General features: G+C 37.7%; 6 protein-coding genes across 6 annotated transcripts; 2 read left to right on the top strand and 4 right to left on the bottom strand.

The window, feature by feature from the left end:
- Positions 1–848: 848 nt before the first annotated feature.
- Positions 849–2457, top strand: BP01DRAFT_369727 (uncharacterized protein; the record flags this gene model as incomplete). The annotated part of the gene is made up of 6 exons (XM_025576564.1): positions 849–855; position 986; positions 1142–1290; positions 1360–1484; positions 1633–1939; positions 2000–2457. The coding sequence occupies 6 exons, from the start codon at positions 849–851 to the stop codon at positions 2455–2457; spliced, it is 1047 nt and encodes a 348-aa protein (XP_025426617.1).
- Positions 2458–2505: 48 nt separating this feature from the next.
- BP01DRAFT_361078 (putative NADH-ubiquinone oxidoreductase, subunit G) lies at positions 2506–5595 on the bottom strand. The gene is made up of 7 exons (XM_025576057.1): positions 5358–5595; positions 5279–5302; positions 5172–5223; positions 5098–5112; positions 5010–5032; positions 3073–4954; positions 2506–2985 (listed from the first exon to the last, which is right to left on the bottom strand). Exons 1-7 carry the CDS (start codon positions 5470–5472, stop codon positions 2883–2885), a joined length of 2214 nt encoding a protein of 737 aa, XP_025426616.1. The 5' UTR covers positions 5473–5595; the 3' UTR covers positions 2506–2882.
- A 484-nt stretch (positions 5596–6079) lies between these two features.
- BP01DRAFT_329503 (putative ER to Golgi transport protein (Sly41)) lies at positions 6080–8391 on the bottom strand. Its single transcript, XM_025572988.1, has 3 exons — positions 8072–8391; positions 7583–8020; positions 6080–7530 (listed from the first exon to the last, which is right to left on the bottom strand). Exons 2-3 carry the CDS (start codon positions 7979–7981, stop codon positions 6271–6273), a joined length of 1659 nt encoding a protein of 552 aa, XP_025426615.1. The 5' UTR covers positions 7982–8020; positions 8072–8391; the 3' UTR covers positions 6080–6270.
- Positions 8392–16046: 7655 nt separating this feature from the next.
- BP01DRAFT_307788 (uncharacterized protein) lies at positions 16047–16232 on the bottom strand (the record flags this gene model as incomplete). Its single annotated transcript, XM_025572311.1, has 1 exon — positions 16047–16232. A coding segment is annotated over one exon (186 nt), but the record flags the coding sequence as incomplete, so codon positions are not given.
- Positions 16233–20835: 4603 nt separating this feature from the next.
- On the top strand, positions 20836–24285 carry BP01DRAFT_419301 (Pumilio-family RNA binding repeat-containing protein; the record flags this gene model as incomplete). Its single annotated transcript, XM_025579396.1, has 6 exons — positions 20836–20943; positions 21195–22325; positions 22378–23004; positions 23178–23457; positions 23511–23601; positions 23656–24285. 6 exons carry the CDS (start codon positions 20836–20838, stop codon positions 23870–23872), a joined length of 2454 nt encoding a protein of 817 aa, XP_025426613.1. The 3' UTR covers positions 23873–24285.
- A 205-nt stretch (positions 24286–24490) lies between these two features.
- BP01DRAFT_377685 (DUF5572 domain-containing protein) lies at positions 24491–25279 on the bottom strand (the record flags this gene model as incomplete). The annotated part of the gene is made up of 3 exons (XM_025577016.1): positions 24491–24824; positions 24899–25077; positions 25277–25279. The coding sequence occupies 3 exons, from the start codon at positions 25277–25279 to the stop codon at positions 24491–24493; spliced, it is 516 nt and encodes a 171-aa protein (XP_025426612.1).
- Positions 25280–26690: the final 1411 nt, after the last annotated feature.

The raw sequence follows: 26690 nt of genomic DNA, 5'->3' as shown, positions 1-26690 counted from the left end.
AAGATAGATAAATTATTAATCCATAAGATAGATAGTAGAAAAGATAGAATATTATAGTAGCTAGTAAGAACTATAGACACAAGATATGATTATAAGAGAATAGATAATATCAGATCAGGATACTTGAGATAGTCAGGATATAGTCAGAATAGATAAGTAATACAGATCAAAGAAAAATAGTATTAAATTCTCAGAATATATAGAAAAGGTATCTAGATAATAACCAAGAATATACTATTATATATTAAAGATATAATTTAATTATAATTGATTATAATAATCTTAATATTATTGATTTCTAAGACTTCAAGATAATCATTAGTAGGAAAGAATCCCGCCCAGGTAGTAAGACAGGCAGCATCATAACCACCAGCAGAACATCGGCAAGCTCAGCTGCCACAATAAAGTTGCTATTCTATAGTGGTAGTCATATAGGCAAACAATAGTTCAGTGTTGCACTGGTTTGGTGTCCAATTACATTAGTGCTCTCTGAAGAATGCAGCAAAACACACACATACTATTTATTGTCCCACCTTATAAACTCATCTTCACCTAGGCTTCTTCAGATTCTATTCAGTAGATGAGTTGTAAAGCAATGGAACCCTGTTGAGCTCTGGTGGTCAAAGTTGAAAATCAGTGGGGTTGAGAGTCCTTGAGGAATCTCTCTCATCCTATATGAATTACTGCATGACAATGTGTATAAAGATAGATAGTATAGTTATATATTTTAGTATACAAGGCACTCACATAAGTTACAACTCATAATACCTCTATTCAGTCAATGCATCATCAATGCATCAGGCTACTAGTCAGTTACCTATTGTAACAAACCAAGCCTGTTGCCTAAGATGCTTAGTCAGTGTCTGTCATAGTTTCACTGTACTAGGTATGTAGTTGGGTTAATTTGTTACCGTACTGTGAATTAACCCAGTGAACTTACCAATTAGTTTACCAGCTCAAAGTCACTTACTTCCACCGGTAACAGTGTAAGTCCAAATGGACCAGAAGAGAAAACTTAAACAGATTAGACATCCTATCACTTACCTCTGCTTTTACTGACAAGGAGATTCTTGAGGACTTATAGACAAGCGCCTAACCTATGATCTATGGGTACATTCCTACAGACTAAAATGTCTACTAGCAACAGTGACCAGTCCTCCCAGATCATGCGCTTTCCGAGATCCGATAAGCTCGATGCATGTGTACTGATGCACATCAAGTATCGTGGTCCTTCTGCGTTAGACCTGGATCTTATCGGGACCGAAGGGGAGCGTCCATTCACTGGCGCAGGTCTGTTAATGCCGTTGCTTAAGGGGAACCGTACCTCCTTCACTACTCCCCAAGCTAACACTGTTGTAGTACGGCAGTCACGCCTGAACTCATATCGTTCCAAGAACTATCGAGGTACCGAGGATGAATGGACGCACATCCTTCTTCACGTCCTTGGACAAACAAACCAGTTCAAGAAGAAAAAAGACCTAATTGTGGGTTTGGAGGCGTCAGCTATAATTTCCAGCTCCGAGGCCGACGAATTTGAGTTGAAAATTGTAATACGAAAAAAAGTTCAAACAATAGCCGTGCGTGCAAGCTCAGAGCAGTCCCAATCCAGTCGCTCCCACTGAAGATATCTAGCAAACGCTGGGGAGTCTATCTTTGAGTCAGAACGACGAACATGCTATCCACCTCTATGACTGGGCTTCTACCGCGATAGGGAGGGCGGACTACCTTGCTGTACACTGTGCAACCCTTCAAAATCGCTATCGTATCGCTGAGCAGACTATCGAGAATCTGACTACCCAGCTCGATGAACTCATTGTCGCCAAGACTCGGCACGAAGAACAGTTGATGAACAATTTCATGCAGCTTCTCAACGAGAAGAAGCTGAAAATCCGCAAGCAACAGCGCGTAATAGTGCCCGCAGAGCTTGCAGTGGAGGAAGGTGGGTATCAACTAAGCTTTACCAAAATCAAAGACTAAGCTGATCAGTGAGCAACCATAGAGTCCAGAGGTCAGGATATAGTCCCGGGCAGCACCGAGCAACCTGCAACCACCGGAACGCGACCGGATCGTACAGCCTCGATAGCTTCCTTTAATGCATGGAGCAAGCATAGTGGCCTCGAAAATCTTCATGGTGAGCGAGGCGAGCGCCAAGGAAGCTCCGATGCAGTGTCAGATACAAACAACGAGTTGCCTGTGACGCAGCGGTCTTCAGAGGAAAATACCGACTCTAGCGATAATCAGGATACAGAAGGGATGACAAACTATGGTTCGCGGACACGTAGCTTTGGCTCAAAAGAGATCCATTCACCTCCCACAGGCAAGAAACAGCTGGTTCCACCCAGAGGGCTTCCCTTCGCCAAGACGACGGGAGATACCATAGTCACTACACGACCAGATCAACACCAACAAAGAGAAGCCAGCAGCAGTGCAGGAGAGACAGACGATGATGAATTATAAGCCAAAGCTGTTGTGAGTCAAGGCTCGAAAGCAATTCAAGTAACATTTTGTGCTTCTCAGTCGCTGTTCGATCTCCATGGATACTTCGATAGGCTCAACCATGCGATGTACAACTTACAGAAATACAGACAATACCCAGATTGGAAGCCTAAAAATGTTCACTGGAGCTACCGTTTCCTCGAATATCGTTGTGAATTTCTTATGTACATGCGATTTCACCACTGCTGGCGTTTTTGAGGTTTATCTTGGCATGATCGAGGGTTAAGACAAATGAGCAGCGAAAGCACAGTACTCAAATATGGATAAACTGAAGTAGAGCAAAAAGCATGAAAGGGAGAAGTTGTTTAGGTGTTACAACGACAACGCCTAGACCACCAGACAAAGAGGAAGAAACCGGGCCAAGAATGAGAAAAGATTTGATATATCTAGCCATACAAAGCCTTTGGAGAAGTCTCTCCAGCTGCCATGAAGTTTGTCTCCGGGTTTCCGGTAGCCTTAGCGGCGGAGCAGCGAGCCATAGTCGGAGAACTAAGAGCCACAATCAGTACAACGAACGAAGAGCAAATAAGCACAGATAGCAGGCCTCAAAGGTGAGGTACTATGTCAGACACGTACCTCCGGGCAATAGAGTCAGTAAAGTAGAAATCATTAATGATTTTCTTGAAAGGAGAATTGGTCATTTGGGTACCCTTGTTCTGATCAACTAACTGGACCTTGCTCAATGAACCCAAGGACGTTGGCTCAACCACGTCATATCGGCGCATGACAGGGCTGACCTCTTCCATACGATCGCGCAATGCCTCAATGTCATCGTAGGGAAGAGGTATGTTGAGGAATTCGCTGGCAGCACGTATAATCTTCCAATCATCACGCGCAGCACCAGGCAAAGAAGTTGCAGCTCGAGTGACCTGAACACGACCCTCTGTGTTAATGTATGTTCCAGATTTCTCAGTGTACGCTGCGCCAGGCAGGACCACGTCGGCGAGCTGAGCGCCTCGATCACCGTGATGTCCTTGATAGATGACGAAGGCATCGCTAGGGATTTCGCTCTGGGCAACCTCATCGGCACCCAAAAGCCAAACCATCTTGGGCTTGCTCTTAGAGACTTCCAGAGATGGCGTAGTGAAGCCTACTTCGTAAGCAGCTGCGCGTGATGCTGCGCGTTGCAGAACGTTGTAACCCTGCCACTCCGGGGTATTGAAGTTGTTTGCATGTTTCTCTACAAAAGTGCCGATCGACTCAAAGATCGCCTTGGCATCTGGATGTTCCGCTGCAGCACTGCCAACAATTATCATGGGCCGTTTAGCAGTAGAAAGCTTTTCTCCAAACGCCCCAGAAAGAGCAGCCTTCAGAGCAGAAACATCAGCCCCAAGGTGCTCGAGATCGAAAGTGCTCTCAAATTCCTCGCCAACAAGCCCAACTTGAAGATCAGAGCGTAGATATTGCTTTCGAATACGTGCGTTGAGAACGGAAGCTTCGTGGCGGGGATTCGTGGCGACCAGAAGAATCGCATCGGCCTCCTCAATTCCGTAGATCTTAGAGTTGAAAAGATAATTAGAGCGAACGTCAACACCGTGAGCGATTGGAGAATTGCCGCCCGGTTGATCCAGTGCAAGATTGTCCGATCCCAGCCGATTAGCCAAGTCCTTCATGGCTACCAAGGTCTCGGCATCAACAAGATGCCCAGCAACGGCCTTGAACTCGTTCTCTACCACCTGGAGGCGTTGGTAGGCCGATGAAATCTCAGTCAAAGCCTGCTCCCAGGTTGCGGGGACAAACTTTCCTTCTCGGCGGATTAAAGGCGTTGTGAGCCTTTGGGTCTTGAGACCATCACAAGCAAACCGAGATTTGTCGTTAATCCATTCCTCGTTGATATCGTCGTTCAGCCTCGGGAGTATCCGCATAACTTCCATGCCTCTAGTATCTATTCTTATGTTCGAACCCAAAGCATCATGCACGTCGATAGATTCAGTGTGCTTCAGTTCCCAGGGGCGAGCACGAAAAGCATAGGGCTTGGATGTGAGGGCTCCAACTGGACAAAGGTCGATAATATTGCCAGAAAGCTCGGAGTCGAGGTTCTTTTCCAAGTAAGTGCCGATTTGCATGTCGTTTCCTCTGCCTGTGGTTCCGAGTTCGGGGGCCCCAGCGACATCATTCATAAATCGGACGCAGCGTGTACAGTGAATGCACCGGTTCATGGAGGTTTTCACAAGAGGGCCAATATTCTTGTCTTCGACAGCACGCTTGCCTCCAACCTCATGGAAACGTCCACGGTCAGCACCATACCGCATGGATTGGTCCTGAAGGTCACACTCTCCACCTTGATCACAAATAGGACAATCCAGGGGATGATTGGCAAGCAAAAACTCCATAACACCTTCTCTAGCTTTATGCACCAGTGGCGAGTTCGTTTTGACGTTCATCCCAGGCTGCACTGGCCAAGCACATGATGCCACAGGCTTGGGTGCTCGCTCGACTTCAACGAGGCACATGCGGCCTATAGAACAATCAGACTCATTTCAAAAAAGCTAACTATCCGGGCATAAACATACAGTTACCTGCAATCAAAAGCTTCCTGCAAATAGATTAGTAATGCTTGCCGTTCGGCAGGGAAGCCGTTTTATGGTTGCGGTGTCTTACTCATGGTAACAATATCTGTTGATGACAATTAAGTTGCGCTCACCAGGTCTTGATTTCCAGAAAGTCATTCTTACCTTGGGACTGTCGCGCCTGCCTTTTCACAGGCTTGAATAAGAGCCGAGCCGGCTGTGAAGTTATGTAAGAGGATAGTTCAGGGACGACACGGGGCAGACCAAGTCACCTTCGACTGAGACCTTTTTTCCATCTGAATAGACATATTAGTTATGCGATGAAGTGACTCCCCCAGCACATTAACTAACCAATGGTGAGTTCCACTTCGGCAGAGCGAGGAAACGTCGTTGCGAAAGTCCTAAGAGAGTTGACCTTTGGAACCCGGGTGAGCCGGGCGGCCGCACGATGCAGCTGCGGCCGCATACTGGAAGGAGTTGTATATGATAGATTGGAATAAAATTAGAGAGGCGGAGGCAACCCGCAGAGTAGGTGGTAACAGGGTGGCAGGACTGAAGCGAAGGGTGTCCTTGGAGAGAGCACTTTTGGTCTGGCTCGGATTCTGCCAGACACGAGTCGGGGCGTCACTCGCAAATTGCCGCCTGCGGATTGGTTCGGTCTTGCGGCAGAGTAGATTATCCGAACCGCATTCTTTCTTCCTATAAACAAGCTCTGTCTCTCCGCATCCGTTTTCCTTCTTTTTCTTTCCCAGACTTAAATAAACTCATTTCATGGGCATGATTATTGTAGGTGGCAGGGTTTCACGTCTCTTCCTCCTCTGCTACATAGCCCTAGAATATTTGCACTGAGCTGGAGCTCCTTAAGACTGTCCTCGTCTTCGCGCACGTGAAAATGAGACAGTCTGATGCAGGTATAGTTCTTTACTGACAGATGCTACATTTCTTTACCAAACATGTTATATAATGGCCTTCCCAGGCAACATTTTTCCCCATCGCTCACGGGGAACCACGGCATATCGAAATCTATGTATGTACTGCTGGAGCAAGAAACTGTCACGCCGGCAGTATCGGCCACGCGTTGGCAGGCGGCGATATCCTGAAGAAATTATTCCGAACGTCCTTAGCTCTAGAAATCACTAGAAGTCTCGAAATACGGAGATCGCCCGTGTCACTTATCATGATTTTACAAACAAGATTCGGCCGCCATAAATCAAAGTAAAATACAATTTAGTATGAAAAAGAAAACACGAGGCGCACTGTACTTTTAAGAGTCACTGGGACGCCATGTAGTCTCTTGTCGGGTGCCCGGGGGCAGCCAACCCCAAGAACTACTGCTCCCCCTTGGGCGAATATAACCTGGGCCGTCTTCACCCTTCAAGTCCTTTGTATGTGAGTCTAAATCGTCCAAGGACTGATACTCCGGCACTTTGCTTGCTGCTGAAGCGGAGCCATTGGGCTGCCTAGCTTTCGCTGTGGTCCGTACATTCAATGGAAGCACCATTTCCTTGACGCGGAACCGATCAGCATTGGCTCTGTGGTCGGCTAAATCATCATGACTATTTCGATCGTAGAGGTAGAGCCCGATAAACGTGAGCAGGATCCCAAGTCCTTGCACAAGGGTCGTTGAGCTCCCAAACCAGACGATCGAAACGATGATAACGAATACCCTCTTGACTAATGATGCGACAGAGTATGACACTGGCGATATCATAGACAAAAGAACGAATGCCAAAATGTTCTGTGCAAAATGCGACACACCGTTGAATACGAACTCGAGGAACAGAGCACCATGGTCGAGAGAGCCTTCCTTTCCTGTTAATGAAATGGCACCGTCCTGCAGGAAGTCTGATATCAAAGGGTATCCTTCGCAAACGAACCAGATGGGCAGGGTTAGGATAAATGCAAGACCGGAACAGTAATAGAGCAAGTTCAGCTTGTCCATTTTTCGCCGATTTGTGGATTCAAGGTATGATTCTGCACGCGCCGCCTCGTTGAATAGCTTCTTCGAAAATATGTTCTGTGATACGAAGACAAGAGCTGCAACTAGCGCGCAAAGAATACCGAAGAAATTAGTCGAAAATCCTGTCGAGCATGCGAGCATAACACCAAGAGTCAGCGGAACGAGAGACAAATAGGTCGCTCTTGCGTAGCGAATCCGAAATAGCAAACGATATGCCATGACTGTGAATAAAGGCGATAATCCCTTGATGGTGTGGACAAGGGAGACTGGTATTTGTGAGGTAGCCATGGAACTGAGAATATGCCCTGCTAGTTGGAATATTGCCAAAGGTAAAGCGGTAACAATTATATCACGTGATGGTATATAAATGCCATGCTTAAGGGCTGGTACGCTATTTTTGAGCGAAGGTAGTAATCGTGACATGAACGATAATAGCAGGCACCAGAAAGAAACAAAGGCGAATTGCACCATGGTCAAGGTGATTGGCTTGGGCAGCGCGTTCAAGATCGACTTTGAGGATGTGTTTGTTAGAGCCGAGGTCATGTACCAGATGAGACAGAGAGTCTAGCACCGGATTAGCACCGCGAGAAAACAGAAATTAAAAATGCAGCATTACAATTAACCTGTATGAAACTGGTGCCTTGAGTGCCTCCGCCAGCTCCTGAGCATTCGCACTCATACTACCATTGCGAGTCCTAATGGTGCTTATTGCCTCGCTGATACTCTTTCTTGATCGCTGTCTCGCATTTCGCGCAGGCACGGCCTTCTCATCATAAGACAACTGCGCCGTCTTTCGCGGCTCCCAGCGTGTCGGAGCATATCTGATCGAGGGACCTGAGTGAGGTTCCCTTGGCTCGGTTAGTGTGTCGAACGACTCGTCGCTGAATTGCGGGAATTTGTCTATCGGGCTTGTCATTGGTATTTGTTGTGGACTGGATGTTGTCACTGGAATCTGTAGCTCTGAGAGCAGCACAGACGAGCGCCGCCCAGTACCGGTCACGAGTGTTGTGCTCATTCGAGTGTCTGTACTCAGAATTCAAGGTAGATCCTGTTGCTGGTGTATGTCAGTTAGGTCAAGAGCTAGGCGCATCTCGCAACACCGTACCAGAAGCTCAATTGATGATGACCAAACCCAATTGCAAGAGCCACTTCTCCGACGATACAACTCTGTAAATAGGCAGAACGAAGAATGTGACATTCACCCACGATCTGTGAATTGCCGGTGATTTCGGTAGTCGTCACCCAAGCCAGGTTCAGGAATTACAGGTCGTCGGCAACATATACAGAATATGAACAAAACTATGACAAGGGTTTGAAGAGGCAGAAGTCACACCAGATGGGTGGGGAGCACTAATGACAAATCGATCAATATCTCGAGTCGGGTGCAAGAAGTAGAAGAAGCCGGGAAGGTACTGTGTATTCAGGTACTGGTAGGGAGTACGCCGGTAAGTCCATAGCGCTAGTAGTCTCCGTATTTGGTCAGCGCTTGGCGGGATCGGCGGCGGGTTGTTTGACCACGAGGATGATGACGAATCTGTAACTTAAGTAACTAGTTAGTCAATTTGGCTAACTAACTAAACCAATAACTAGGCAACTTGGGTACCCTGTAACGTAATCCACGGGCGGGCTGGCCACACGAGCAGGCTGGCCATCTGTATTATCTATACGAATAAGCTATACTTGCTAGACCAAAATCTCAGCCAATTCTACTTCCTATTCTATAGTTTAACGAATAGAGTATCTGGTAGCTATACTTGATCTCTAGTTTCAAAAGAGTTTTTTCATTAGCTATATATAGCAAGATTATATAAAATACAGTGTATTTTTCTATAACATAATCGGACAGCGAACCGGCACGACAGCAAACCATCGTTCCCCTATATAACTACCACTAATAAAAATCACAACTCTATTATTTTAGTTAGAATAGATGAATCAAATGAGATATACGATTTTATATAGAAGTATTATAGATTACAGATAAAACTATAATAATATATATCTTTAATATAAGATTTATAGATATTTTAGATATATTATGCTTTAAATATTGTTGGCCGTCCTTCAGAAGTCGCTACTAGTGACGATCATTATGGGTCAAAGATGGCTGAAAACCCTTATTATCTACTAACTGCTAACCGCGCTGAGACATAGCGAGGACAGGGCGTTGCCTAGTAGAAAAGAAAAGAATGATACTCCCCCCTAGTTCCAAGGGAGGCGTCGGCGACAGAGAATAATTATAGATAAATATAGAACAAGCAAGATATAGACAAAAGAAAAAAGTAAAAATAATAAATAGAGATTAGTCTTAGATTTTATTTAGATAGTAGTAAAGATATTCTAGCAAGAACTACTCTTAAAGTAGCTCATTAATAAAGATTATACTATAATAGTTAAATATCTATATTTTAGTAGCTCTAAGAAACATATAGACTCTATCTATTAGTATAGTTGTTTAGGATGAAGTCGGTCGGTTAGGTATAGAATAATAGCAGTCCCTATTCTTCAAGACTAATCCTTGCCCTTCGAAAAGAATCGCAAGATTCCAGATTAAATACAGGGAGATTTCAGGTCATTGACGCCATGACTGTTGCATCAATGATATGTGGGTGAACCGTCAGCGGTTCACCAATGTTCCGGTGATTATCCATGACACTTATCTTTATTATCTAGAAGTATTCTAATAGATTAGTGAAAGAATATATAGTTATTAATTTATGAGAGATAAATAAGAAGATAGAGCTAGATCTATATTCTATTTCTATATAAAAAGATATTCTACTTATAATATAAAAATATTATTATATTAGTATTTTCAATCTAATCATCTACTTTTATTAGTAGCTAATATAAAAAGATTATAAGAACTAATTTATAGTAGTTATATTTAAAAGATAAGAGATCTTTTATATTATTATTATAAGATTTATCAATTCTATTTCTTTTATATTATATTAGATAAATCTAACTTTAAAGTAATTCTATAAATTTACTTATATCTATATAGATAATATAGTTATCTATTCTAGAATATTTAAAAAGTATATAGAATATTTACCTATAGTATTTTACTATTTTAAGAATATAAATTGAAAGTTAGAATCTAAAAAAGTCTATATAAACTTTTTATCTATTATTCTATTAGAATAGAGAGTTAATAATCTTAGTTAAATATATCTAAATCAAAGATTAAGATAATTAAGTACCTTTTTTTTCTAGTTATAGATCTTGAATACTTTCTTAATTTAATTAATTAATTATATTACTATTTATCTTCTTATATATAGAAGATTGCTCTACTCTAAGATAGAAAGACATAAATATTTAAACTATATTTAAATAAAAGTTTATATACTAATTATACTTTTAAGATACTAATAATTAACCTAATATTAAAGAAGCTTTAGTTCTTTTAGATATTATAAGATAATTTTAGTAATTTTAAATCTCTTATATATTTTATATCTACTAAGTATCAATATATAAATCTAAATATACTTAGAAAGAAATAGATATTATAGTATATTATATTAAATATAGTATTATATATAAGAATGTTAGTAAACTACTTATCTATATATTAATATTTTAAATTATCTTTCTATTATAAATACTGTCTTCTATGAAGAAGAACTATTAATTAACTAAGTTAGAAATATCTTATCTAGTATAGATATACTAAAACCTTTATTATTTAATATAAGTCTCTCTTAAATTAATTATTATCTATATAAGATATATATCTATTATTAGAATCTCTAAATAGACTATATTTAATATAGTTTCTATTAAATATCTTAATCTAAGATTAACTAGAGCTTCTTAATATATATAATAGTTCTATCTACTTATCTTTTACTAGTTAGAAGAATCAAATACTATAGTAGATATACTATCTTATCTTCTAAGAAAAGATATACTATATACTATATCTAATATATATAATCAAGATAATACTTTAGTTAATATATATCCTACCTATACTATTAAGCTTAGTAATGATTTTAAAAGATGAATGATTTATAGTTATATTAAAGATTTCTATACTAAGAAGATTATTATTATCTTAAAATCTAGTTTAGAAGTAAATCTTTTATATGTAATAAAAGATAGTTTACTCTATATAATTAAGTATATATTTTATAATACTAATATAGAATAAATAACTACTAATCTATAATAATAATAATAATTGTCGCCCTTTCCTTTTATGTCGGGTGACTTCCCGTCCTCACTATATTTCGCTGTATCTCAGCGCAGTTAGATAGACAGGAATCAACAAATATCTTTGAACCATGAATAGCCTTCACTGATAGCAACCTCCTAAGGACGGTCAATATTGATAGTATATCCTGGTTATGATTCTTAGTTTATCTAGGATTTATATAACTCCTTCCGTTGTTTTGTCAATATTGGGAATATCTAGATTAGTAGATTTATCTAGAACAGGTCTTTGACCTAGTAGGATATCTATAGTAGAAATATGAGCTCTTTTCAACTCCTCTAATATCTCTCTATTTTATCTTATTTACTATATTCTAAATCATCTCTATAACTCATCTTTTACTTATTTCTTATTTATTATATCTCTTACTTATTACTAATACTTATTTTAACTATATCTCTATAAGCTATATACTAGATATAGAGAAGAATCTAGTAAATAGATATAGCTAGTAATCTTAGGATTATAGACTAGGATTTTTTTTTTACTTGAAGCTATTAATTAGTTATAAGTATATATAATTACAGAGTTATATATATATAATAATGACATATTAACATATTTAGAAAATATTATACTAACTATTCACTATTTACTCTATTTTTATTAATATTCGATGAAAATTTATTATAGTTGTTTTAGTGGATATTCTTACTATAGTAAGATTAATTATCAAGAATTTACTATTAAATATAATTTAAAGAGAAAGAATCTACTATAATTAAGAACTTAGTAAAGATAAATATATCTATTCTATTAAATAGATTATAAGAAGATATTCAGAATAGTACTTTAAAGATTTAAAACTAGTTTTATTTTTATCTTCTTTCTATTTACTAATATTAGTAACTTGAATATTATTTAAGAAAGCTAGAGAAGATATAGTTTTATATACTAATATCTTTCTTATCTTAACTACTATCTTAATATAATTAGTTTCTAGACTAATATGTGATAGGATCTACTTGTCAAGGTAGAAGGCCTGTCGACTAGGTAAGGAATCAACCACTAAATACTTATAGATTCGTCTAGTAATAACAAAGGTAGCCTATATCCACAAAATAGACTGATCCTTGAGGATCAGTAGCTTTCTACAGAGGAATCAGTACCTTATAGATATTAGGAAGATATAGATTCACTATTAATAACCTCACAACTCCCATAACTACTATAGTATATCATCCTGATAACCTTACTTCTAATAGTAGTTATTCTATTATAAATAGCACCCCCCTTTATAAGAATGAGCCATCTGACTTGGCTGTTGGGGATAATCTTATATTTCCTGATTAGGAAAGGTGGAGACTCGGCTATAATAGATAGGAAACTTACAGAGTAGATAATATTAACAGAGTTATATATATTTCTATATAGATTTACTAGTGTGCAGTTACGTTTATATAGGTAGATCTATTAGAGGAAAGTATAAATAAGAGTCTATTATATTATTTTTATTTTCTTCTCTCTTTCTTATTCTCTCTATTCTATATATTTATTTATCTATTATATTAAGGTTTCTAGTATCTTATTATATCTATTATATACTCTATTCTATAGTATTTTACCTCTTTCATATAAGGCTTACAATATACTAGGCAGAGCTACTAATACGCGTCGTTGCTATTATACTTTAGTAACAACTCAGTTGTACCTAGTATATACTACAATAATTAGACCCTATTAATTATAGTATATATATTATCTCTAGACCTTATTGAAGCACTTTAAACCTAAAAACATAGATAAATAAAAGGCCTTTATAATTAACTGTATTCTGGATGGGGAGGAATCCATCCTATACTAATAGTATTACAGCCGCCGAGGCGGGTATAAAGTAGTAGAGATTTATAAACCTCTTTAGATATACTTTAGCTAATATACTTAGACATCTACTAGTATACTCAGAAATACAGCTGAACTTATAGAGCTTCTGGACTAGTACTATAGTTACTTTTTCTCTAAAGCTAAAGATAAGAAGAGTAAAGCTTCTATTAACTTTAATAGAGAAGTTCTTTATACTATAAATAAATATATAGTATACCTTAAAAAAGTCTTTATATAAATAGTAGTAATATACTATTAATACTATAGTCTTTAGTAGTATAGAAAATAATTTATAAAAATAGACTTATTTAATAACTAATATATTAATACTTTACTAGTAATATACAGCTAACTACAAAGTATTTCTGGCCTATTAATATAGAATTACTAGAGTAGATATTAAGAGACTCTGCTTTATACCCAGAAATTCTAGTTATATTCTTTAGATCTTAGTTAAATAGTTGTTCTGTATTAGTATCTCAGATATAGTTAGGCTCTAGTTTAAAGAGAAGTAGCTAGATAATATTCTTATTTAGATATTTAGGGATTTTCTAGTTACCTTAGATAAGTTATAAGACTAACTTATATTAGTTTTATAATAGAGAAGATATTGAATTATAGTATTATAAGAGTTTTAATATATATAGACAAGCCTTGGTGATCCTCGCTTCGCTCGGATTGCTAAAGGGTGGGCTGGGCTGCCTTACCGGGCCGGTGGCAGGCTAGCTCGCAGGCTTGCTCGTAGGACTATTTGTAGGGCCGTTGGCAGGGCTGTTACAGGGCTATTCCTCGCAGGCTTGCTCGCAGGGCCGTTGGCAGGGCTGTTAGTAGAGCTCTTCCTCGCAGGCTTGCTCACAGGGCCGTTGGCAGGGCTATTAGCAGAGCTGTTCCTCGCAGACTTGCTTGTAGGGCTGTTGGCAGGGCTGTTAGCAGAGCTGTTCCTCGCAGGCTTACTCACAGGGCCGTTAGCAGGGCTGTTCCTCGCAGGGCTGTTAGCAGGACTATTAGCAGGGCTGTTAGTAGGGCTGTTAGTAGAGCTGTTAGCAGGGCTGTTTCTTACAGGCTTACTTGTAGGGCTGTTAGCAGGGCTATTCCTAGGCTTATTAGTAGGCTTATTTATAGACTCTCTTACAGGGCTATTCACAGGACTATTCTAGGGCTATTCAAAGCTATTCGCAGGACTGTTCGCAGGACTGTTTATAGGATAGTTGGCAGGGTGGTTAGCAGAGTTTCTTATAGATTTACTTACAGAGCTATTAGCAGGGCTGTTAGCAGAACTATTAGCAGGACTGTTAGTAGGACTGTTAGTAGAGCTATTAGTAGGGCTGTTTCTTATAGGCTTCCTCACAGGCTTGCTTACAGGGCTGTTGGCAGGACTATTCCTTATAGGTTTTCTTATAAGCCTTAGATCCTTGCTACACTTGGTATATGAAAGGGTGGGCTGCCTTGCAGGCTTGCTCGCAGGGCTATTGACAGGGCTATTCCTCGTAGGCTTGCTCGCAGGGCTGTTGGCAGGGCTGTTGGCAGGGCTATTCCTCGCAGGCTTGCTCACAGGGCTATTGGCAGGGCTATTAGCAGAGCTGTTTCTTGCAGACTTGCTTGTAGGGCTGTTAGCAGAGCTGTTTCTCGTAGGCTTACTCACAGGGCCGTTAGCAAGGCTATTCCTCGTAGGCTTACTTACAGAACTGTTAGCAGAACTATTAGCAGAGCTGTTAGCAGAACTATTAGCAGAACTATTAATAGGGCTGTTCCTCGTAGGCTTGCTAGTAGACTTACTCGCAGGGCTGTTGGCAGGGCTATTCCTCGCAAGCTTACTTGCAGGGCTGTTAGCAGGGCTATTAGCAGAGCTTTCCTCGCAGATTTGCTCGCAGGGCCGTTAGCAAGGCTATTCCTCGCAGGCTTGCTCACAGGGCTATTCCTCGCAGGCTTGCTCGCAGAGCCGTTGGCAGGGCTGTTAGCAGGGCTATTCCTCGCAGGCTTGCTCGCAGGGCTATTCGCAGGGCTATTCGCAGGGCTATTCACAGGGCTATTCGCAAGCTATTCTCAGGACCGTTCGCAGGGCTGTTTATAGGATGGTTGGCAGGGTGGTTGGCAGGGTGGTTGGTATAGTGATTGGTAGGATAATTAGTAGAGTGATTTATAGAATAGTTTATATATAGATAGAGTATATGATTTAGGACTAAAAGTAGAATAGCTATACTTATAATATATATAGATAATTATAGAAGAAAAGTAGATCTATCTACTCTATAAAAAGAAGCTATAAATTAGATAAAAATTCAGTAAAATTTAGAAAATAACTATTAGAACTTAGTCTTATTTTTTCTATATAAAGATATATTTTAACTAAAGTATATTCTTCTTTTAAAGAAAAAGAATAAACTATTAGTATAGTATTTAATTCTAAAAAAAAAACATATTTTTTAGAATAACTTTCCTAAACTAGGATAGAAAATTCTAAGAATAGACCTAAAAATCTAATAAATAGTTAGATTTTTAAGTTCTCAAAAAGTTTTAAAAAATATTAAGAATTAATTAAGTTATTAATTTTTAAACTTCAAATGCCAAAAATTGATATTTTCGTATGGTATATAATAGAGATTATAGAATGTTAAGAAGACTTAGATATTATAATAACTCTTAGATATTAACTATAAAATAATAATATTTATTTATTAAGAGTCTATAGAGATATCTTTACTATTAATAATATAATTTAGAAATTTAATATAAAGTTAATAGAAAGAATACTTTAAGAATTTAATATAGAGTTAAGCTTCTTGAAATCTCTTAAGTATTTAATAAATATATTTTATATTTCTATTAAATAAAATGATAAAGATATTATCTAAATATATTATATAAAAGTTATTAAGAAGTCTATAAAGTATAGTATATATATAATTTTAGAAGATTACTAGAATATTAGTTAATGTAAATAATATAATTATATATTTAAAATTATTATATCTTATATAGAATACTATCTTCTATTTATCTTTTTCTTTAATATAGATTTAGTAGTAGATATCTATAATATTAATTTTAGAGAAGTATTTATTTTTAGAAATTTTATTTTATTTAAAATCTCTAAAATTAGATATAGAGAATAATAATTCTTAATAAAAATTCTATTAAGATTTCTAAAATCTATATAAAGATATAAACTATTATTTTTCTTAGAAATAAATAAGATAAGAGCTCTAGTAGAGCTCTTAGAGAATTAAATATATTTTAATTTAAGATTTTTATTAATATAATTATATATAATCTTAAGCTTAGTTTTGAATAGAGAATATATTAGATTATATAAAGATATTTTATTAAACTCAAGATTAATAGTATAGTCTATAGAATTATAAGATAATAATTACTAAAAAGAGTTTATAAAGAATATATCTTAAAACTTTTAAAGCTTAATTAATATTAGATTAGGATTTAGAGATAGATTATAAGATTTATTTTTAGATAATTACATACTTTTAGAAAACTGAATTATAATATATATTATAGCTTAATTCTAGATTATTCTAGTAAACTAGATAATAAAAAGAAGTAAGATAAAAGATATACTAAATTACTATTAATAATTAGAAGATAATAAGTTAATATATAAATTCTAAAGTATAGTTATTAATAAAATAATTAGATTTTCTTTAAGTTAAGAATCTTAGTCAATCTCTATATAATATTATTTAAAAGTATAGATACTTTTTTATAAATTAATAGTAGTAATAGAGATCTTCTATATACTATAAGTAAAGATTATAATCTAATTAATAGTTTTAATTCTAGAAGTTATAACTAGAGTATATTAAAGATAATATATCTTAGTAAACTAATAGTTAATAATATCTATTCTAATATAGTTATTAGGATTTATAAAGATTTTAAGATTATTTTAGATATAAATAAAAATATAAAAATAATATATAGTCTCTATTATAGATGAAGAAATAAATATTATAGAAATTATTCTAATTTCTCTACTTTTTTTCCTAATTCTAAAAAGAATAAATAGACTTTAATCTTCTTATCTTTAATAAAATAATAATTTCTAAGATATTAAATATTTTTATATATAAAATAATATAATTAGTTATTATATTTTTTAATAAAATTCTTTTTATAATTCTAAGTATTATTCTTAGCTAATTTACTATTATAATCTGAAGACTATTTCTATAGTATATAATTATTAGAATAATTATTATTTTATTTATACTTTTCTTTATTATTTTAGAATTTATAATAATAAGTAGTAAGTACTATTATTCTATTCTATTTTTTAAATAAATAGAGGATATACTTCCTAAATATAGTAGTTTAATTCTAGAAGAACTTTAGTAAAGTATAATAGAATTCTTTTTCTTTTAGTCTAATAAAGAAAATACTACTCTAAGATATTAATATAAATAAAGAATTCTCTTAGATTCTAGTTATATTATTAGTATATTTATTTAAGTTAAGCTATTATATTAAATTAAAATATTATAGTATTTTAGATAAAGATTAAAATCTAGTTTTTAAATTAGTATTATAATTTTTTAGGAAGTTATTTTTCTCTTAAAATCTTATTAATAATATATTAATATTATCTTTATTTATATACTAGATCTATATAATTAATAGTAGTAATAAAGTTATATTTTTTTAAGAAATTTTTTCTAAAGACTTTCTAAAATATATATTTTAAATTAGTAATCTATTCTTAATATTTCTAGAGATTAAAGTTTAATATAAAGTAAGAAATATTAGTAAACTTAATTTTCTTCTTATTCTTTTCTAGTTTAGAGAATAATCAATAGTATTTTAATAAGATTTTATTAGAGAAATAATTTTTTTTAAAATAGATTATTCTTTATTATAGATTATTAATCTATTCTAATTAATATATATAATTCTTAAGTTATTAGATCTTTTTAATAGTAGAAATAATATTTAATAATAATTCTATAATAATTTAATTACTAATTATCTCTAGTTTTTTATTATCTTAATATAGTAGTATCTTTTTTAGATAATTAAAAATAAAGAATTAGAATATAATAGAATCTATTTATTAGAATAGAAAGTCTATTAAAATATATTAATTACTAAATACTATAGATTTATCTAGTAATAATAAAGATAATCTATATCTATAAAATAGACTAATTCTTAAGAGATTAGTAGTCTTCTACAGAGAGATTAGTATCTTATAGATATTGGGAAGATGTAGGTTTACTATCAATGACCTTATGACTCCTATAACCACTATAGTACATCATTCCAATGACCTTACTCCTGATAGTAGTTGTTCTATCACATAAATATAAGAAGTATCTAATAAAATAGATTAAATATATATAATCTAGCTAAAAATCTTTAAAACTAGTTAAAGATATAATAATAAATAAATAATAACTAGTATAAAATATAATTCTACTTATCTACTCTTCTTTAGAGAAAATATAGTCTAAAGAAGAAGATAATATAAAAGATTAAAATGAATAAATTATTTGATAGTAGAGCTTATAAAGTTTTATTTTATTTGAATTATTTATCAAAAATAAATCTTTATTTATTAACACTAGTAAAGTAGAGTTTACTAATTAGTAGTTTTTTATATTAAACTAGTAGACTTTCTAGGAATTCTACTTTATAGACTTCTTTATATAATATAAATATTAGATCAAGACTTAATTATTTTAGATAGTTCTCCAAGTAATTTGACTTAGGATTAGCAACCTATTACTTTTGCTACACAAGCTATTTAGTCCTTGATAGTATCTGATCTACTAATCTAATATAGATCTAAAGACAATTAGTAGATATATATATTAGATATTACTACTAATAAAAAGATTAACAAATACAAAGAATATTAGTATTATTAATTATTTAATATATCTTACACTATGCTTTATATTTTTATTTATATATACAATAAGAATATTGTTATGAAAGACTGGCATATATAATGATTACTAGTGGTATTGAGGATTCTGTTCTATTATTCTGCCTTGGGCGGATCTTAGTTACTTCGTCCCATCTCAGGATCCTGAGAGAATCAACAACTTCATCATGATGATATAAGAAACGTCCCTACCAACGACTTTGACAGGAATACAGAGATGGCCAGCCTGCTCGTGTGGCCAGCCCGCCTGTGAATTACGTTAACTATTAACTACCTTACTAAGTACTAGTCCACCATGTAACTAACGTTAGTTAACTTTACTCCGTAGTAAGTTACTAAGTACTCGCCTAGCTATGCTTTTACCTACTAATTGAAGTGAACAAGTAGGCGCTGCGTACTGTACCTACACTTGTTACTAACAAAGCATATTTCTTTGCGGAGGACACATCGGACATATTGTCGCTCGCAGTGGTCATCATTCATCAATGTCCTACCCCGTCTAAGTTGAAGCCGAGACTCACTGTATAATAAATTGAAGAAGTAAGCCTTATAAAGGCAGAGGTATTATATTCAAGCTATCAAATACCTCGACATTCGATCGGTAGGAAATCTCAAGATTAGGTAAAGCTCCTCTCTCCAAGGCAATAGTCATATGCTGCTTGAGAGCAGACTCGATCGATATGGAATGCATCAATCAGCGCAGACAATTGTTACTGGTCAGGGTACTCAGGGTACGTCAGATCTTCGTTCGGTTCTCACTTGTAGACTATAAGAAGATAGAAGAGGCTGTTATGCTCCCTCTGTCGTCGAGGATGCATGGTCAATTGGTGTCTCAACGGTAGCCCCGACTCTAGTTGAGATTTTGGGGACGTCCACCTCATATACCGTGTGATTTCTAACAAAAAACAGCAGCATTTGACATTCTCAAGCCCCTAATTGTGGCTGGCGCCGCGAAGGGAGAAATTATGTGTCATAATAGTGATAAATAGAGGCGTGTGACCTGTCATGACCCGTAAAAGTTATACCAGGAAATTGTGGAAGACATCCTAGACTGACAGAGATGATTTATATATATAGGTTTTTCACCGATTGGGGAAGTTTGTCAGTGTCCCCAAATTGAGGACTAGACTGACGCCTCGAGGTACCATTTGAGTCCACCACTCCACCACTCCACAAGCCGCTGCGATATAGACTGCAGCCAAACCCATGATATGGAAGCTTCTAGCACCTTGAGCTTCAGTGCTGCGAATGCAGGGTCTTAAGTCTACAGCAGCTCTTGCCATTTCACAGTGGATCGAAAATCACTCTGTTATCACTGATTTAATGCTTCTATCGAGCTGCTCGGCTACTTTCTGGTTCTGAACAAGCGCTCATGTCAACGAGCATCACCCTCAGTTTACATGTCTACATCACTAGAGCTGAGATTGATGCTATTGACGATTGAAGGAAGCGGCTTTACGAGTAGCTAGTCTACTTCGCGGATCTTCTTTCATCGCACCTGCCCTCTACACGCGATCCAGTCCGAATCATTCTCTTCGGTGGACTTCATTGCCCCTTCTACAACGGTCACTGAACGGATCTCCCATTCGCTGCTTCCGAGTTATAATAGCACTCTACACTAGGTGTTGTAGGGTTGCTAGGTGAACAAGGCTTCCGCAGTCACTATCCTTTGTGGTGCCTACTAGGTCAGGTAGTAGGTGCTTAGAATTTGCCTTTCCGGCTGAAGTCCAGATCATGTCTTACCAATAATCGTTGTCGCCTGCATCCATCTGCCGATAATCACCATATATTCATTCATTCTCAAGCAAGTGACATTGTTCGGACACCAACTGATCCAGTCTCCCGCCCTAGTCTGTGCCACTAGAGTGTATACAGTTGCAATCGTTGAAGCCGGATTCGAATTGTCTGCAGTCGGCACATGATGTCTCTCATGTCAACAGCGTCGTCTAAGCCGAGCGGCACCGACAGCGACCCTTCTCACAATGCTGCTACTGCTGTACATGTACTAGATTTTGAAGGAGAGATCTCAGTAAGTGCATGATGACACACGAATCCATGCCCTCACTCGAGACACCACGGCATGTGTATGTCTTTAACGGCATCGTTCCAAATTTAGAGTCATGCACATTCCAATGCCCCAGGTGGTGTGTCCGAGACACTAACATCGAGCTTTTTCGGGGCCGTTGCAACCTCGGCGGGTGATCCGTACAATGAGGTCCCATCAAGCAAGGTCAGGATCTCGCGGACAAAAACCATAGATTCAAGACCTCACAAGCCTAGAAGCAAAAGTTGGAGCATTCCAGCATCATCTCACCTACTGCCCACACCGAAATGGACAAAATTCTAGCAAAACTCTCTCCCAAGCCTCAGTCATCCGAGACCGAACTATCACTGGACCGGAGCCTGTTTCCAAGGCTCCCTAGCCAACAATTTCTACTCAAGCGGCATAATCGTCCCATGTTTGACGATAAGACAGGTCAGGAATTAGAAGATGATTATGCGAATCTTGACAGATCTTCCGGGGGTCTACCATCAGCAGTCACTTCTCAGACATCAGCTAAACTGGCCGAAGCCGAGCCGTCGCAGGTAGCTCATGTCAATATGGCTGAGATGTTACGTTTAAAGCAGGAATTGATGGCCGCCAACTCAAAGATAGCTATGCAAGAGCAGGAATTGGCGCAGACTCGAGTTATTAAACATACCATAGACCAAGCGCTCGGGCCACCTTCTGAAGCCGAGTTTAATGGACGAGAAGTTACAGAACAGACCATTGCCCAGTTACAGAGTGCGTTCAAGGCATCACAGACAGGATTCGGCTCTATCCAAGATGGCTGGAATACGCAGGATGACTCCCAGTCAGACATGTCGGATGCACTCTCCGCGGGAGCATACAACAGAAATCGGGCTTTTTGGGCACCCGCAACCCAGCAAAGATTGAACCCAACCATAAGCCCTACCACGGAAAGATACTACGAAGAATCACTGCGTTTGACTTGTAATAGTCCTTATGGCGACGACTCGAACAGATTTTGGGCTGGCTCGAGTGTTCACTCTGTTATGCCGAGACACGATGCCTCTCACTCACATCGTGTATTTTCAGGTCCAGCCCCTGGGACTTTCGACCTCAATGCAAATCTCTCCGAGGAACAAGTCAGGTACCTCCAAGCCACAGGGGTCGTCCCGCGGCGCTCATTCACTCAAAACAGTCGTGGTGGATCATGCTTCCCAACTGCCTTTGCTTTAAGTCCTGAGTCATCATTTTCTAGGTCTCCTGTGGATAGGTCTAATGACGTTTATCATCAACAAGATGGACTGTATCCAGCCCATGGATATCATCAACGCACCGTCGGAAGCCCACTTTCGCCCACGGCCACGGAATTCAATACATCAAGCTCATGGCCGGCCTCATCGGTGAGCAATTGCTCGATACTCTCATGCGTTGACCTTAAGCTTATCAAATTAGGTGGGTGTAAATGCCAGCCAGGCGTATATTTCACCCTTGGAACCGATCAACTACCGGCGACTACTTGACAAAAATGTTTCTTGCGATTGGAAATATATAGTCGATAAGATCGTATGTAATAACGACCAGCAAGCTTCGATATTCCTACAACAGAAGCTCAAAGTCGGGACAACCGAGCAAAAGTATGATATCATAGAGGCAATCGTACACCAGGCTTATCCACTCATGGTAAACCGCTTCGGGAATTTCCTCGTCCAACGCTGCTTCGAACATGGAACCCCCGACCAAATCATCGCGATTGCCGATGCTATCAAAGGAAATACTCTGAGTCTAAGTATGGATCCATTTGGATGCCATGTGATACAAAAAGCCTTTGATTGCGTCCCAGAAGAACATAAAGCGATTATGGTTCATGAGCTTTTACGAAGAATCCCAGAAACCGTCATTCATAGATACGCGTGTCATGTCTGGCAGAAGCTTTTTGAATTACGGTGGAGTGACGAGCCCCCGCAGATCATGAGCAAAGTAAATGAAGCACTATGCGGGATGTGGCATGAAGTCGCCTTAGGCGAGACCGGAAGTCTGGTAGTGCAGAACATATTCGAAAATTGCGTCGAAGACGAAAAGGTGAATTGCCATTCTTGTTGTCTCATTTGTTCTCTCATGTGTCCTTTCATCTGCTCTCAAAGCAACCCTCCCTTGCCCTCATTGTCAACCGGCGTACGGAGGCTGGAGCAAGTTGACCGAGGAACACTTGACGACTATGCTGGCCTCACAATGCTTGCTAACACATCACACAGCGCCCTGCTATCGAGGAAGTCTTGTCGAAGATTGACATACTTGCTCATGGTCAGTTTGGAAACTGGTGCATCCAGCATGTTTGCGAACATGGTGCCCCACACGACAAAAGCCGCGCTGTTGAGCACATTCTTGCTTGGTCGGTCGATTACAGCATGGACCAATTCGCTTCGAAAGTCGTGGAGAAATGCCTTAAGATAGGTGGTTCGGAGTTCCTCGATCGCTATCTTGCTCGAGTATGCACGGGCCGCAGTGATCGTCCGAGGATGCCGTTAATCGATAGTGAGTCCCTCGTAACCTAATTATGGCGTGTAGCTATCACTAATCGAATGCAGTTGCTGGGGACCAGTATGGCAATTACTTGGTACAATGGATATTGATCAATGCCGCAACGCATCAGCGCGAGTTGGTAGCCAGCCACATTAGGTATGTGATCATGTTTGTTTAGAACATAGCGCTTGTTCCTAACGTGTTGTCTAGGAAGCACATGGTGTCCTTGCGTGGCTCGAAATTCGGTTCCCGCGTGGCCATGCTATGTTGTAACCCTTCCCACATAACTCGTCCGGGACCAGGCGCCGGCCTCTCGGTCAATCGTTTTAGCAATTTTAGCGACGACAGGTATCCGGTCTCCGGACAATACGCTGGGCGCTTCAGCCGCGCAAATCAATGGTATCCCAACCACCCTCCATTCCGATGACAACAATGTCAAAAACAGGATTATCGAAGAATTCAATCCCTTTCTTTCAGTCAGACGACGAGAGCCACAAATGACATCGACGTGGTTAACAGGCACCGTACGTCCTATAAACAGCTGCTCCGATGGCCAAGCTTCCAAGCGGGAACGCTTTGCTCTATGCGTGAGAAATCGTTCAAGTGGGATGAATTTGAAATCTTATTATTTCATATGCGCTTCTAGAGCACTATGCTGTGTATCGTGGCTCATGATTCAGGCCAGTTGTTTTCCCTTATCTATCTGGAGCAAGTCGGAGAGAAGAGGAAGCAAAAGCCACGGAAACTAGCAAGAAAATGGGTTACCTGTGTCCCTTATATCTTTCGTCGCTCCAAGTATCAGAAGAACTCTGGGTGGTGTAAAGTATGATTGCCTGTGAGAGAAATTGGTTTATGACAGCTATGACTCGCCACTAGTGTACCTGTTTTGCGGAGTCCTTATTGTTACCTTTGAAATAATATAACATATCGGAGTACTGTTTTCGTATACTAGAAAGCCTAGTTGTTATAGACTGGGAGCAAGGATACACGGGTAACTGGCCATGGTTTCAAAATATTTCAAAACGAGCCTCAAGTCAGCATTCATTCACTTGCCAGCATCATTATCGCTTTGCTGCTCCCACGGTTTCCGTCTCTTGGACCTTGTACTTGGGGTGGCTTGACCAATAAGTATAGTGTCTGGTATCTGCTGAATCCCAGGTATGGGTTGTCCGGCGGTGATGAGTTCGACTATGTGCGCAAATGAAGAGGGATACGCGGGCTCTGTTTCCACCAACGGTGCATTCGCATGGCCCGCAATTGTCACATTCCTGATCTGCTGCTGATCTATAAGGCTAGCAGCTTGAAGTGCTGGTACCGATCCAGCTTGTAGCCATGCTTGGTATCTTCTCACATTGACGGGAGGCGTGATATTCTCTTTTCTGATTCGAGGAAGAATAGCAAAGACGACTGTAGTTAGACCCACAGCTTGCAATCCCTTGTTGACAAGTCTCACCTCGAGAAGTAGAAACATTTAGCTTGCAGTGTGATGTCATCATCACGCTCAATCTCTGCTTTTGATGCTAGTATGTCAGGGTGACCGAGAATTATCGAGAGCCCGTGGGCAAACTCATCATCCTCTTCGAATGGAAATGACTTGATCCTTTTGAAAACCTTGATTTCCGAATTCTCGAGCTCGGCATCAAGCGAGTGGCCTGCTATCTCGTCGGAAGGCTGAACCGAAGGCTGCAGTAGGACCGGAGTGCTTGTAGAATTCATGATTGCATTGGGGGGCTAATACATGTCAAGTGAGTGCGAGACTGTGAGTACCATACTCCGCGATGTGAGAGGTAATGCAATGGATGCTTAATGGAAAGGTCAAGTGGGCCTGCACCATGTGAGTGTGGGTCTTGCGACAAATGCTAACTAGTAACGTAATCAGACAGCGAACCAGTGCAACAGCAAACTGTTGTTCCCCTATATAACTACCACTATAAAAATAGCAACTTTATAATATTTTTAACTACAAGATATTAGCAAAAGTAATATAGTAAACTATAATATATAAAGCTAGATAAGATATATTATAAGAAAGATCTCAGTTATATTATCTTAGAATATAGTATAAAACATAGTATTTTCACTTAATTTATATAGCTTTACTAGACTATTGTGGCGAATGTTGCTGATATGATGTTCTGCCGTCTGTTTGTCTGGCCGCCTTCCTGGCCGCCTTAGTGGGAGAACTTCGTTCCCACCCATCTTGATGTCTTCCGTCTTCAACTAACTAATAACATACCTATTCATAAATTGTCTATACCATGATATATGGTAGCATGTCCCGGTTATCCAGAATATAATATATATTACTAAGGTCTATACTAGTAAAATTATTATATCTTAACTTTCTATATTATCTCTTATCTTCTGTCTTGTTGTTTACTGGGTTATCTGTATTAACTTCCTGGTATCTGTGTTACTGATTACAAGGTATCCATATTCTAATATTCTATCTATTACTTCTACTTTCCTTATTAGCTTAAAGTAAATTACTTAATATCTTCGACTCTTACCCTAATTTATTTACTAATTATCTAATTTATATACTATCTCATCTTTATTAAATCACTATTATTATATCTTACCCCTATCTTCCATATTCTAGACTATCTAATTATTACTTTATTCTTAAGTTCCTATCCAATTATCTACTAAATCCATATATTATTATTTTAATTACTTTATAATAATTTTAATATCTATATCTATATATCAGAACTAGGACACTAAATTATTCAGTTCTATATATATTCAGAAAATCTACTACACCTATATCTTAATACAGATACATTGCACCGGGTCTACTATATTATATCTATCACAGACGCCCCTTCCTCTTAGAGAAGTCAATTATATCCTCAGTCTTGGAATATTAATAAAAATATAATATATAAAGATATTATCCAGTTCCTCATCTAAACTAATTTATTGGTATTAGATACTGTATATATCAAGTAGTTGACTAGTTTAGATATTTAGTATATTCCCAAGAGCTATATTAAGCCTACTTAGTTATTAGGTTATATATAATCTTATATATTAACCTTGATGTCTTAGTCTATATCTTATATCCCTATACCTGAGTCTATCTCTAAGCCTATTTCTTCTAATATACTAATAGCTCCTACCCTAAGCCTGATTACTGAAGATATTTCTATATTAGATATACTATCTGAAGATATTAATACTAAAGATATTAATACTAAAGATATTAATACTAAAGATATTAATACTAAAGATATTAATAC

Source organism: Aspergillus saccharolyticus, assembly GCF_003184585.1.
Source record: "Aspergillus saccharolyticus JOP 1030-1 unplaced genomic scaffold BP01scaffold_63, whole genome shotgun sequence".
Classification (NCBI taxonomy): Eukaryota; Fungi; Ascomycota; class Eurotiomycetes; order Eurotiales; family Aspergillaceae; genus Aspergillus; species Aspergillus saccharolyticus.
This window is presented reverse-complemented; position numbering and strand designations above follow the sequence as displayed.

What these genes read in the sequence shown, in the direction of transcription:
- BP01DRAFT_361078 (XM_025576057.1), bottom strand. Translation starts at nt 5,472, where the DNA reads ATGCGGCCGCAGCTGCATCGTGCGGCCGCCCGGCTCACCCGGGTTCCA. An exon ending in CGAAGTGGAACTCACCATTG is followed by an intron (nt 5,303 to 5,357) that starts GTTAGTTAATGT and finishes ATGTCTATTCAG; the next exon opens with ATGGAAAAAAGGTCTCAGTC. An exon ending in AAAAAAGGTCTCAGTCGAAG is followed by an intron (nt 5,224 to 5,278) that starts GTGACTTGGTCT and finishes ATAACTTCACAG; the next exon opens with CCGGCTCGGCTCTTATTCAA.
- BP01DRAFT_329503 (XM_025572988.1), bottom strand. Translation starts at nt 7,981, where the DNA reads ATGAGCACAACACTCGTGACCGGTACTGGGCGGCGCTCGTCTGTGCTG. An exon ending in CAGTTTCATACAGGTTAATT is followed by an intron (nt 7,531 to 7,582) that starts GTAATGCTGCAT and finishes ATCCGGTGCTAG; the next exon opens with ACTCTCTGTCTCATCTGGTA.